The sequence below is a fragment of the Scyliorhinus canicula genome, chromosome 26 (assembly GCF_902713615.1).
Source record: "Scyliorhinus canicula chromosome 26, sScyCan1.1, whole genome shotgun sequence".
In the NCBI taxonomy this organism is placed as follows: domain Eukaryota; kingdom Metazoa; phylum Chordata; class Chondrichthyes; order Carcharhiniformes; family Scyliorhinidae; genus Scyliorhinus; species Scyliorhinus canicula.
The window spans coordinates 4,693,148-4,707,666 of NC_052171.1; the positions used below are offsets into that span (position 1 = coordinate 4,693,148).

The 14,519-nt window shown below is 45.3% G+C and overlaps 1 protein-coding gene across 3 annotated transcripts in view; it reads right to left on the reverse strand.

The window, feature by feature from the left end:
- The window catches only part of zmat4a (zinc finger, matrin-type 4a), a 173,258-nt gene that overhangs the window by 74,647 nt on the left and 84,092 nt on the right, over positions 1 to 14,519 (reverse strand). For all 3 annotated transcript variants that reach the window (XM_038785612.1, XM_038785610.1, XM_038785611.1), the window contains exon 4: positions 6,528 to 6,681. In XM_038785612.1, coding sequence (XP_038641540.1) covers positions 6,528 to 6,681 — 154 coding nt within the window. The remainder of the gene's footprint in view (positions 1 to 6,527; positions 6,682 to 14,519) is intronic.

Genomic DNA, 14,519 nt, shown 5'->3' on the forward strand with positions numbered 1-14,519 from the left:
TTGGAAATGGGGCACAGATAAAATGCCAAATTATGATACCCAATTATTATTATTTTTTTTCCAACCAATTAAGGTGCAATTTAGCTTGGCCAATCCACCTAACCTGCACATCTTTGGATTGTGGGGGGTGAAACCCACGCCGACATGGAGAGAATGTGCAAACTCCTCACGGACAGTGACCCAGAGCCGGGATTCGAACTCAGGTCCTCACCGCCGCAGTCCCAGTGCTCACCACATGCCACCCGATAAGGTGCCAAATTAACGTTAGCCACAACACCAACTGTGAACTGCGTTGGTGTGGTGAATTATATGCCTCGTAATTCACACTGTATTGCCTTGCATGTATTGTGTCCTTGTGGGCTCTGTATGTGAGCCGTTGCACGGCTCTGCCCATAGGGGGAGATGAGGAGTTTGTACTGGGCTCCACCCTTGGCTCCGCCCATGGCTCCTCCCACTAACCGGAAGTATAAAGTACTGCAGCCGTAAGCCTGCTCTCAGTTCCTCTGGTCGCAGGCTGGCTTAGTTGTAAGACTATTAAAACAACAGTTTACTTCCAATCGTGTGTTTAGTGAACTGATGGTCACAGTTGGCCCATTCAAAAAATTGTTGGTGTTAGATGGAAAAGAACTGAAACTCATACGGATGAGCCAACAAGCAATATAAAATTGGGCTGCAGATGTGCACAGGTCTTATCAGAGGTCCTCTTAATAGGGGAGACGGTCACATCGAGTATTCAAGAGGTCTGTTAATTCACTGGGGACATCGGTTCAAATCTCACAGCAGCTGGTGGCATTTAAATTGTTTTCCCCCATTTTCAGACGGCGATTTGGAGAAATATTTCCCTCAGCGGGTTAGTCTTTGGAACTCTCTTCTCCGCAGACCAGTAGAGGCAGGTGTTAGGATACCAGACTAGGCCACAATCTTTATTAGGACACTGGACGAGAACCCCCAAACATTTTTTTAAAATTTGTAAAACTGTGAGAAAAGGATACTTCACCCCAGGAGTGATGACTCTGGCCGATAGGTATCTTTTTGTGTTGAAGCAAACTTTAAACACAGAATTAACCACATAAATATCAAAGAAATAGCTTTATAATTATCAGTTGAACAGTTCTCACATATAAAGAAAATCTTGAACTTACTATCTCATACCTGCCACTAATTCCATTCAAACAACCTAATGCAAGTTCTAATGCCACTTGCAAATAAAGTTAACAAAGCAGGTTAGTTGCTTATCTGTGTGGAGACTTTTGGAGAGAGATCCTTTCAAGTGCAGATCCAGTACATTTCTGTATTGTCAGGCTCAAACTACAGACAGACCTGGCTTCTCCCATTGATTACATAATCTGTGTTCCACAAAGTTCCATGATCTGCTTAGCTAGGACTAAATATAATCCCTCATAATTTATCTACACTCAAGGGCATCTCCACCAATCACAACACTATTCTATTTGTCCTTTATCTGCAACCAGTTAAGCAGTTGGAAGGAATGATTACCTCACCCTTTTCCGAATCTTTAAATACAGTTTTAGTCGACACACTGCCTGTATGTATTTTCATACGGGTTTTTCATAACACTGCTTCAACTGAATAGAAAATATAGTATATGTCTCAATTTCTACTTTCATCTCACAAGTTGTTGAATACTTTTAAGGCAGATGAAGATTGGTTCTTGACTAACAAGGGAGTCAAAGGTTACCAGGGATAGACATGAATGTGGAGTTGAGGCCACAATCAGATCTGTCATAACCTTAGTAAATGGCAGAGTAGACTCAGTGGAGGGGGGATCAGTCTGCTCTTGCTTCTAATCCACATGCTCTCTTGTCTTCAAAGAATTCCTACAATGCAGAAAAAGGCCATCCAGCCCATCGAGTCTGTACCGACCCTCTGAATGAGCTCCCTAACCAGGGTCAGGCCCCCAACCTATCCCTGTAACCCAGCCTAACCTTTTGGACATTAAGGAGCAATTTAGCATGACCAATCCACCGAACCTGCCCATCTTTGGACCGGGGGAAACCCACGCAGACTGGTGAGAATGTGCAAACTCCATTAAGACAGTCACCCAATTTCGGAATTGAACCCGGATCCTTGGTGCTGCTTGGCAGCAGTGCTAACCATTGTCCCACTGTGCCGTCCCGTGTCTTATCCATTCAGATTACATATCTGGAAACACTGGCTCTCCATGATTTCTTGTTTGCTACTTCTGATCTCGGACAGGGAGAGAAATCATGGGACTGGGTGCTTCTGCATTTTTGGGGGCCCTTACCACCATCTTCTTTTAATTTGCATCCCTCACATCCTTTGGGTGCCCAGAATTGAAAAACCATAGTCACAGTAGGGTCAAATTCTTCTACATAGGTTTATAAAATCTCGTGGCTTTGGTACGCTGTGCCTCAATTCATAAAACCCATCAAATTTCAGCCTTCAGTATAATATACTTTACAACCACGCTTTGTCAGATAGTTACACATCAGCATGGTGACACAGTAGGTAGCACTGCTGCCTCATAGTGCCAGGGACCTGGTTCAATTCTGGCCTTGGGTGACTGTTTGTGACTCCCCATGTCTGTGTGGGTTTCCCCCGGCTGTTCCGGTTTCCTCCCACATTCCAAAGATGCCACAGGTTAGGTGGATTGACCATAATCCATGCACAGGCCTTTAGGGATAGCCATGATGTGGAGATGCCGGCGTTGGACTGGGGTGAGCACAGTAAGAAGTCTTACAACACCAGGTTAAAGTCCAACAGGTTTGTTTCAAACACGAGCTTTCGGAGCACGGCTCCTTCTTCAGGTGAATGGAAAGGCTTGTTCCAGAAATGTTTATATAGACACAGTCAGAGATGCCCCGGAATGCGAGCACCTGCAGGCAATCAAATCATCAAAGATGCAGAGAGAGAGGTAACTCCAGGTTAAAGAGGTTAGGGATAGGGCAGGGAGTGAGCCTAGGTAATGTTTCTTCTGGAGTGTCGGTGCAAACCCCATGGGCCTAATGGCCTCCTTTTGCACTGTAGGGATTCAATGATAATTTGGTTGTTCGTATTGTGTAATATTGAACCTGGCCCTATGCAGTATCTGCACAGCAATATCCAAAAGGATGCACTGCAAAAAACAATCCCATGCACAAATCAGAATATTGAGAAGGAACAGAGGTATATTCTATTTGTGCAAGACTCCTTGGGCTGTATTCTCCACCCCACCGCGCCACATTTCTGTTGCAACCCGCTGGCGGGATGCTCCGTTACGCCATTGTGGGGCAGCCCCACGCCGTCGGGAAACCCTCAGGGCTGCCGGCAAAACAGAGCATCCCATCGGCGGAGAATCCAGCCCCAGATTTCACTTCCAAGTTTAGAAACAGAAAAACCTTCTAGTAAATAAACCCATTCACCGGTAATAATATGCTCTGTCAATCCATGTGTGCTTTTTGTTGCAGAAAAACTACGCCTTTGCATTGAGTGATAAATATTTTCTCATTTTAATTTGAAATTAACCACATTTATAAAACCAGCATGGAACACATAATGGGAGAGCAAAGTACTGCAGATGCTGAAAATCTGAACAGAAAATGTTGGAAATACTCAGCAGGTCAGGCAGCAACTGTGGAGTCAGAAACAAAGCCGAATCTGCACTAGTTCTGATGAAGGGCCATTGCCCTCTGTTATTCTCTGCAGTGATGCCACCAGACCTGATGAGCAGTTCTAAGTTTCCATTTTCATTGCAGCAAAAATAACCCCGATTGCCAGCTCTCCAAAAAGAAACCAGAATCCTTGTGAACTTCGCATTCCCCTTCAGCAATAAACTCAGCAGCTGATGCTGCGCCCTGGTTTGGCATCATGTTAAACATCAATTTGAAAAAAGTGATGTTATGAAGAAAACATAAAACTGCCTGAGCAAACAAAAACAGTGCAATAATTTATCATTTTAACATAATGAGCAATTAATTTTAAAAATGACCATTTAAAAGTGCCAAGCAGCAGAGCTAACTAATACAAACATTTGGCAGTGCTGGCTCCAAGAGAGAGTTTGTGTATCTGGTTCATCCTCGCTCCCCCTCTCGTTCTCGTTCTCCCACACGCAAGCTCACTCGCACATGTCCGCTTCCCCCCCTCACTCTCCCGCACCCACCCTCTCCCTCTCCTGCATGCGCTCCCCATCTCACACTTGCTCCCTCTCCGTCACACGCATTCGCCACTCTCGCTCTCCAGTGTGTGCGCATCCTCTCCCTCTCCCATGCCTTTCATCTTTCGGTCTCCTGCACATGCCGGCTCTTCCCTCTCACTCTCCTGCACGCGCGCTCCCTCTCTTTCTCTGCTGCATACCCTCCCACTTGCTCAGATGTCAGGCAGTGAAAGACCAGAGGCCACAGATACCATGGGCTGAGGAATGTTTCAGTGGAGTGGCTGCGAAGCCTGGGGCCTTTGGGGAGAAAGTAAACTTCGAGCCACTCAGCTTGCCGTACACTCTAGCAGTTTGCAGCCAGGTCTGAACTTGGAAAAGTGAAGAAAGCAACACCCTACAAGGCCCAAACAGAACTGTCCATGAGATAAAAACAAAGAGGTAACCAAGAAGCGGAAGGGGGGGGGGGGGAATTCTGGCACCTCCGACTTGGTCAAAGAAGGCTGCTGTTCAGAACAAGAACAATCATTGGCTGACTATCCTATTAATCAGGTCAGTGTGCACACCGGATTGGCTGCTTTGGACACTGACTAGAGACTGACAGGCTTCTGGGATCACCCAGAGCCTAGGCCTCGGTGATTTACTCCGAGGCATAACCCTCTCCCAGCTCCTGACTCCTACAGTCTCCGGCAGGAGCTGGCAACTGGCAGCATGCATTTGTAAATCAGCACATAAATGTTATGCACACAAGCATTCAGCTGGCTGAAAACCTGAAGTAATGCTTGGGTCAAGTTTCTGAAAGTTACACTGCTCGTCGCGGTCTGAATGAGTGGTCAGATTTTGACATTCTTCTGCCACCAGAACCAACTGGAGAAACAGCCTCGGCAGTTTCTCAAATTTGCTGCAGCTGTGAGCTGAGCTGCAAGTGGGCCGACCATTGAAACAGCACCAGCTGACTGTGCCCAAAGCAGCTGTTGGCAAAGCTTGCCAGAAATGAGAATCAAGGACAATTATTGAAGTAGACTGACAGTCCACAAAATCTGTACCAAAATACTTCAAATCTCTGCAAACACAAATAACCTTGCTGTGTTGTATAGATAGCATGACGCAGCAATCTGTCAGAAGCCAAATACAAACATGTTCTCTAAAATAAGGACATTTTTGATAGATCTCTTTTTATAATGACGCTGAGGCCGCGCCATCCTGGAGACTGGGCGAACACACCTCTGCTCAGACCAGATGGAAATATCCACCAGAAAGTGTTCAAAACTGATCTCTGGCACCTTGCCTTGATTTCACTTCACTGCCATGTAGAGAAGGACCTGAATTCTGTTTGATACTTCACTTGTGTCATGTAGCTAGTGTGGTGATATGCCTATGGACTATATCATAAATGGATGGTGTGTGACCTCCAATCAGCAGGTGGTGGTGCAGACACAGCATGCGTTCTCTAGACCAAAGTTATTTGATCACTGACTCCCATATAAGGAGAAACACATGCTGCCATCTTCAGAAGAAGATTGAAAGGCTAATAAGACATACAAGTGAATGGTCAGTGTGAGGGGCAGATGCCAGAGGAGTAATAAGCAGACTGCATGATAACATGCTCTGTAACATATTGTTGTCTCAATAAAAGATTCTGGCTCGGTGGATTCCTTCGCATGTATAAAAGACCAAACATAACAGCTAGGATTGCAAATAATTGCTCGCAGGGAAGAATATGTGGAATTTTTGTCCCCCAGTCTGCCTCCCTTTTTTGGAAATGGTCCAAACTCACTCCTCCAATTGGCGATAGCATGCAAATCATCTCACTTTACCCATCTTTGCAGCAACCCTTGCTTCATGGGTGTAAACTCCAGAAGTTTACATGCTCGGCTTCTTTTCCAATCAACTCTGGCCAGCTCCTCCCTCAAGTCTTTGTCGTTACCCTTATTTAATTGTAATACCGTTACATCTGATTGTAGCTTCTCTCTCAAACTACAGGGTAAATTCTATCGTATTGTGGTCGCTGCTCCCTAAGGGTTCCTTCACCTTAAGTTCCCTAATCAAAGCTGCCTCATTTTTCATCCCCAAATCCAGAATTGCCTGTTCCCTAATAGGCTCTGTCACAAACTGCTCCAAAAAAACCATCTCTTACACATTCCACAAATTCCCTTCCTTGGGATCCACTACCAACCTGATTTTCCCAGTCCACCTGCATATTGAAGTCCCCCATGATTATTGTAATATTGCCTTTTTTACATGTCTTTTCTATCTCCTGATTTAATTTCTGCTCCACATCCTGACTACTGCTATGGGGCCTGTACATAACTCCCATCAGGGTCTTTTTACCTTTGTGATTCCTCAACTCTACCCACAGAGATTCTATGCCTTCTGATCCTATATCAATGTCAAAACACAATAAGAAGGGGCCCACCTGTTCCTAAAGGCGGTTCCTCTCCCAGCAATAGTCTGAGCCTTTTGGCATGAATTTTGCCTTGGTAATGTGACTGTGCCACCACTGCAGAGGTAAATGACATATTACAGAGTGTGCAGCATTTGTTCTTGTCCACGTCTCCTTCATCACTTCCCTGCACAAAGGAAAGAAGACAAATATGTTAGTTGTCTCCGCAACTGTCCACCTCCCCACCTTTTCACCCAGATTCTGCAAATAAAAAGAGTGGGAACATGGCTCGTGAAAAACACTTGATAGTCATCCTTCTCAAATCCCAGGGGAAGGTCAGTATCCATTCTAGATTGAGGATTAACGATGAATGAAATATTAATGATTTCAGTGTGGTTCAGTCCATGATTTTAAAATAAACTGGATCAAATGATACTCATGTCAGTGAAAAAATTCAGAAAGAGACTGCACTATACTGTTATTGGATCCTGGAGCTGTTCCCTAAAACTTCTCAGCTTTTATATCCTTTTATGTGCCTTGCTTTCTATTATACGTTTCAATTTTAATCTTTTTTTTTCATTCATGAGATCTGGCGTCACTAGTTGGGCCAGCATTTATTGCCCACCCCTAATTGCCCTTGAACTGAGTGGCGTGTTCGGCCATTTCAGAGGGCATTATAGGTCTAGAGTCACTTGTCGGCCTGACAGGGTAAGGACAGCAGATTTCCTTTCCTGAAGGACATTAGTGAACCAGATGAATATTTACAACAATCGACAATGGCTTCATGGTCAACATTAGACTTTCAGTTTCAGAATTTCTTTAAATTCAAACTTTTGTTTAAATTAGTGCAGTGACTACACCATTGTGCCACTGCCTTCCACCTTAATTGTGTTCGTCTTTACTTCAATGGCCACTTGCGATCAACTGCTTCACTGGGTAGGTAATTCCACACAACCTCTTGGGTGAATACGTTCCTCCTCTACGCAGTCCGAAATCTGCTCCGCCTTATTTTAGCTTCTGCCCCACAGTTCTAGTTTCATCCGCCAGTGGAAACAACCTCCCTGCTTCTATCTTGTATATTCCCTCCTTCAAAATTTTAATAAGATCTAATAGATCCTGAAGGTGGGAGGTTCAGTGATGATACCTCTTAAAACTGAATTGTTCGCATGCCACTAGAGTAGTTTTACATCAGTTGTTTTATTAAGGATTGATATGAATTATAGGACTGAGTAATCATTATTAACCATTAAACATGTATTTTTAGGACATAGCAGTAATAAGTAATCAAATGGGATTTAGGTAGCTAACTTGACCAAAAGGACATTAATTCTGACATCTCGTCTTTGTGAAACAATTCAGGGTGCTGGTTCTGTTATTCTGCTTCTCACAAACAGTCAGCAAGCTGCTGGGATTGTACACAGCTGTCAGGATGAGAATCAATCATGCGCTGCTTGCGACTCTATTGGGTGAAGTTTAAACACTACTTGCAATTCTATTGGATAGCAGTTTCAGGAATTGGATCGCGTTCAACTGGGGTGGGCTATTTATTTTTGAACGTTGTATAATTACTGTCTTCGGGTCTTTGTTCGGCAGAACAGGTCTTGGCAGATATCCAGTCTGTTCTCCGTGGACAGTTAACAAGCTTGATTAAATAAGCCATCTTTGTCCAGGTTGTCGTGTTTGTTCCTCTCTGTACTGAGTTGAGCCACAGGGAATAACTCCACGTGGAAGCTGACTCAATACACAGGTCTTGAAACCACTCCTATAGTTCCAACAGATCTTGAAAGCCATTTATTTGTTTACAGATAACTAGCTAATGGAATTTGATTATCTTTGAATAACCTCTGGGGTGTTTGGTCCTGGCTGAAGAAGTCAAGGGACATCTTGAAAGACGAGACAAAATAATGCCTTATGCTTTCGGTACAGATGATGAAGTTAATAGGAGGAGCCAGATCGTAATGTCTGAAAAGTCAGTTGGTCTGAGGACTCCCATACGAACAGAAGTGTTTCAGTTTGGTCCTGAAGGGTTCTCTCTCCAAAAATTCTAGACAGAGAAAAGCAAGTAGAAAACCGGGATATAGTGCAGGTTCTGGAAGTTACCGTTTTCTCTTTTACTTAAGAACTGTTAAACTGATAAATGGAAAGCTATTTATTTGTTGCAAATGTGGTGAATTCTGTGTTTGAATTAAAGTTTGTTTTGACATAAATAATACCTATTTGTCAGTGATATCACTCCTGTGGTGCAGGAACATTTCCTCACAGTTTTACAAATTGTAGGTAGTTGCTTTTTCATCCAGGATTGTTTCTCATTCAGGATCCTAATATGGCACAATTATCTCTCAGCTTTTTATCTCTAGAAGGAGACATTAAAAGCCAGGCTAAAGAAATGTTATAAATTAGGAGAAATGTATAAAATTATAAATTCTAGATGATTTTAGGTTTAAATGAATACATGCTGCAGATGAGGCCATGCACTGCATAGATGTTATAACAAAACCACCGACTCTGCACCAACCTCTGAAATAGGTCCACTCCTCCACCCTATCCCCGTAACTTCACCTGTTTTCCTGGATAAAGAAAGGCACTGAGAACAAATCCAATGCCTTTGAATGAAGATGTACCCTACAAGTCTGAATCTTATTTCATTGAATTTACAGTGCAGGAGGCCATTCAGCCCATCGCGTCTACACTGGACCTTGAAAGAGCACCCTACCTCACCCACACCTCTACCCTATGCCCGTAACCCCACCTAAAGTTTGGACTCTAAGGGGTAATTTATCATGGCCAATCCACTTAACCGGCACATCTTTGGACTGAGAGGGGAAACCGGAGCACCCGGAGGAAACCCAAGCAGACACGGGGAGAACGTGTAAACTCCACACAGTCACCTGTGGCTGGAATTGAATCCGGGTCCCTGGATCTGTGAGGCAGCAGTGCTAACCATTGCGCCACCATGCTGCCCATGAATTATTTTTAAACCATGAATTCCTTACAAACTTGTGATTTAATTGCAAATTAGATTTTAAAAACCTTGCACATGAACTTGATGAAAATGATCAGAGTTCTGAGCAAAGCTCACAGTTCGACTATTTGGTTGTAGTGAGGCAATGCGACCTCACGTTATGAAGAAAACGGTTCACTGGGCCTATCTTTCTGAAACAGAAGCCCTTCGGCTCGACAAGGCAAGCTGCGGAGGTTTTGTGCAAACATCCCGAATGAAACATGAAAGTGTTAGGTTGCGTGAATAGAGATCGACTGTCCGCGAGCTCACGGAGCTCTTCAAATGAAATGTGTAGTTTATGCTTGGCTGCAGGTCCAGGCTTCCAGTGGCTTCAATGGACTACAGGCAACCAGATTGATGAACCATTTCTCATGATCTGTGCAATTAGCAGGTCATTCAAACAACTTCTGAAATGAGTGCCAGTGCATGGAGTTTCATTGTGACCTCTCACTCAGAGACGTTTTACTGCTGCTATCTATATGCAAATACTAATTAAATCTGCCTGGTTTGCAAACCACTATTTGTCTGTAGGACTTGGTTGATCTGTCCAAAACTCCAGCTCAAGAGACAGCGGTTTCAATGTTAAATTTATTTGGAGCGCATATGCTTGGAATTTAATATTTCTGTGAGAGAGACCAATAAAAGACAACTGTCCAACTGAACATTCAAGACACTCGAATTCGAATTAAAACGGTCGAACAAAAATCAGTCTAATAACTGGTTGGCACCACTAGAAAATGAAAGATAATTGGTTTACTTGTGATGACTGTGAAGACGATGTACCCAAAGGAAAAACCTGAACGACACTTTAAAACCAGAACTGAGTGAATTGAAGAATTTTAAGAGATACCACATATATTCAAATGCTAACAGAGTCAACCGAGTGGCTAACAAATTGGCCAGGTAATACAAACTGGTGCTTCAACACTTCCAAAAGATGACACTGAGGTGACCATTATGGAGCTGGCTAGATCACAACAGCTACCAAAGGAAAAAGCACAAGGCCCCTGCCACAAGTTGTCCTCTGTGACATTTGCACACAAACATTCAATACTCACTCTGCTCAATATTTTTACAGGAAGAACAATAACAGAGGAGAGCAATGTTGAGTGATTGCTGACACCGCAAGCAGATTGCAGTTTTTAATGTTGGGCAGTGGGTGAGGAGCCATGGCAGCCTCTGTAGCAAGGTGTGCCCTTGGAAAGTTCATGGAACGCAGAGGCCCTTCCAATCTCAATGGAGGTGGAGGTGGGCAGGGGGAAAGGCAGCTTAAAATCACAACGCAGCGTGTTCCTCAACCCTTTCCTAGCTTTGCCTATTCAGAGCTGTCAGCTAATTTCCAAGTTTGGCTTCTGATGGTGAAGTGGGTCATTGCTTAGAACAAATAGGAAGAAATGGCAGCTGTGGTAAAAGATGTACAATTGGAGAATCATAGAATACCTACAAGTGCAAAAGGAGGCCGTTTGGCCCATCAACTCTGCACCAACCCTCTGAAAGAGCACCCCACCTAGGTCCACTCCCCCACCCCACCCCTGTAACCTCACTTGACCTTTGGACTTCCGGCCTTGGGTGACTGTCCGTGTGGAGTTTGCACATTTCCCCCCCCCCCCCAACCCTTCGTGTCTGCACCCCACCTATGTCCAATCCCCCACCCCATCCCCGTAACCTCACTTGACCTTTGGACACCAAGGGACAATTTAGCATGTCCAATCCACCTAGCCTGCACATCTTTGGACTGTGGGAGGAAACCGGAGCAGCCACAGATGAAAAGTGCAAACTCCACACGGACAGGCACCCAAGGCCAGAAATGAGTGGTGCGAGTGAAGCAGTGGATGACTTTCACAGCTCAAAATTAATGTGCCAATGCTCACGGTGCGGGAGTTGAAGAATGGCCCCACCTTGAGGGACTTTCATTTGTGAAACATTAACCCAATAGGGATCGGCACTCTCGCGAGAGGTAACCTGCTGTGACTAATGTTAACAAAAGGGTGTGGGTGGGACAAGTTTGTCACACTTTCCGTCAAACGAGTCACTGGTTATTGAAGTTTCACAACACTGCAGCAAAGAAGCGCGTAAGGCAAGCAGAGAGGGGGGAATGCCGGTGACACTAAACATTTGTTAAACACGCAAAACTTTCATTATGACACAGCAGGGGCAGCTGTAGTATTACCAAGCATATGGGTTTGGTTACAAATCACTTATCTATAAAGGATGCAGCAGTGATGGAAATAAAAACTGCGGAAATGAACAGGTTTTGGCACAGTAGGGTAGCATACAGTTGCAAAGAACTTAACCACTACCTGAAGGATAATTATTCGCAGTCAGCAGCAAATTCGAATATGGAGGTGGAGGAGAAAGCAAATTGTGGCTCTCCGTCTTTTACTATGAATAATGAATATAAAAAACAAGTCACTGTTTTACACAATGGAAACATTTTTGACAGTGTTGCTCTTCAGGCTGTTACCGTTTAACAACGTGTGAAGGGGTTCCATCTGTTTTTTTAACTACTTATTTTTTATATAGTCACCTTTGTACAAAAGGGACTTTGATTCCTCTGCTGCTATCCACACTTTCTGTTTACTTGCTCTCCACGAGAGTGCTGGAAGGAGCTGAGACATGTTTTTGCAAGAGATTGAGCAGCATGACTTTCTTCACTCCCATGATTGCCCCATCTGTCCCCAAGAATGTTCCACCTCTGACAAAAAGACACAATTGATGTGAGAGCGTTGCCATGTAGGGATGAACTCACGGTTATTCTGACTGGTTGCAACCATGGAACTTAGAATGGCATCACAAATCTACTAGGGAAATGACAGAACTAAAACGGCGCAGTGATTTCCTCTGTACTATCTGTATGTTACAAAATGAGGTTTTGTTACATACAGGGCATTGGTTACCCAGCGGCGGAGGGTGCCAACAACAGGAATCCCCATTGACAATGGCAGAACTGAAGATCCTGCTGTCGGCCAATAGTGGGCCACCTCCTCTGCTGCCAGACCCACCACTGGAATGTATGGAAAATTATGTTACATGCACTGGGTAATAGAACATAGAACATAGAACAGTACAGCACAGAACAGGCCCTTCAGCCCTCGATGTTGTGCCGAGCAATGATCACGCTACTCAAACCCACGTATCCACCCTATACCCGTAACCCAACCTTACTTTTTTAGGACACTACGGGCAATTTAGCATGGCTAATCCACCTAACCCGCACATCTTTGGACTGTGGGAGGAAACCGGAGCACCCGGAGGAAACCCACGCACACACGGGGAGGACGTGCAGACTCCGCACAGACAGTGACCCAGCCGGGAATCGAACCTGGGACCCTGGAGCTGTGAAGCATTTATGCTAACCACCATGCTACCGTGCTGCCCCTTACGGGAAAGGAATAGACCTTTCTTCTTTCAGCTGAGGTACAGCATACATATTCTTGAAACAATAAGAAACTAAGCTATTAAAAAAGGCAAAGAGGGTGCAAGCTTAGTTTGTAGGTTTCAACTGTACGGGTGAGGTGTCGAAGGTAGTCGTCTGGGAGGCTCTCAAGGTGGCGGTGAGGTAATTTCATTGAAGGCCAGGGTGGACAAAGAGGAGAGGTTGGAGTGGCAGATAGTAATAGATGAGATGTTGGAGGTAGATAGGAGTTATGCAGAAGATGGGGACCCAGCGAAGCTGGAAAAGAAGAAGGAACTACAGGCGAGCTTCGACCAACTGTCCACCAGGAAGGTGGTGCGCCAACTGAGACGAGCAAAGGGTGCAGTTTATGAACATGGAGGTAAGGCGGAGCGTATGTTAGCAGGTCAGCTCCGGAGGGAGGCAGCAGCAAGGGAAATTCTTCATGTGAGGGATAGGGCCGGGAAGTTGGTGTGGGCTCCGGAGCTGACTCACAAGGTTTTCGAGGCGTTTTACGAGAGGTTGTACAGGTCAGAGCCACCTGGGAGAGACCGTGAGATGCTGGAATTTCTAGATGGATTGGAGTACCCGAGGGTCGGGGAGGGGGACAGGGCTACATTAGGAGCAATACTGGAGCAGGAGATATAAGATGTGATTGGGAGGATGTAGTCGGGGAAGGTGGCAGGGCCGGATGGGTTTCCGGTAGAATATTATAAAAAATTCAAGGATAAGTTGGCACCCCTGATGGACGTTTGAAGAGGCGATAGGGAAGGGGGTGCTGCCACAAACCTTGGGGCAGGCATCGATTACACTGTTGCTTAAAAAGGATCCGATGGAGTGTGGGTTGCATCGGCCCATATCACTTCTGAATGTGGACGCAAAAGTATTGGCGAAGGTACTGGTGGGTAGGCTGGAGGAGTGCCTCCCGAAGGTGCTAGGTGAGGATCAGACGGGGTTCGTGAAAGGGAGGCGGCTGTTTTCGAACATTGGGAGGGATTTCAATGTCATTATGGCACTGGCGGAAGGGAAGGAAACAGAGGTGGTTGTGGCATTGGATGGCGAGAAGGTTTTTGATCGGATAGAATGGGGGTAACTGATGGCAGTGCTGGAGCAGTTTGGGATTGGACCAAGATTTGTGAACTGGGTAAAGCTATTACATAAGGAGCCGAAGGTGAGTGTCCGCACAAACAATATCAGTTCGCGATACTTTGCTCTCCACCGTAGGTCGAGACAGGGATCCTATGTCCCCCCTGCTGTTTGCACTTGCGATTGAGCTGTTGGCCATCGCATTAAGAAGTTCGGGAGCATGGAAAGGATTAGTGCCTGGGGTAGGGGGGGGGGGGGGGGGGATAGAGCATAGGGTGTCCTTATAGGCTGATGACTTGCTGCTGTATGTGTCGGAACCGAGTGCGTCGAAGGAGGAATATTGGAGCTACTGTGAGTATTTGGGTCTTTCTCAGGGTACAAGCTGAACCTGGACAAGAGTGAGTACTTTGTGGTGTCTCGGCGGGGGGGGGGGGGGCTGCCATTCCGTAGGGCAGGGACTCATTGTATGTATCTGGGGGTGCAGGTTCCCCGGGAGTGGGGAAGGCTTCGCAGGTACAACATCACTAGTTTGGTGGGGAGAGTG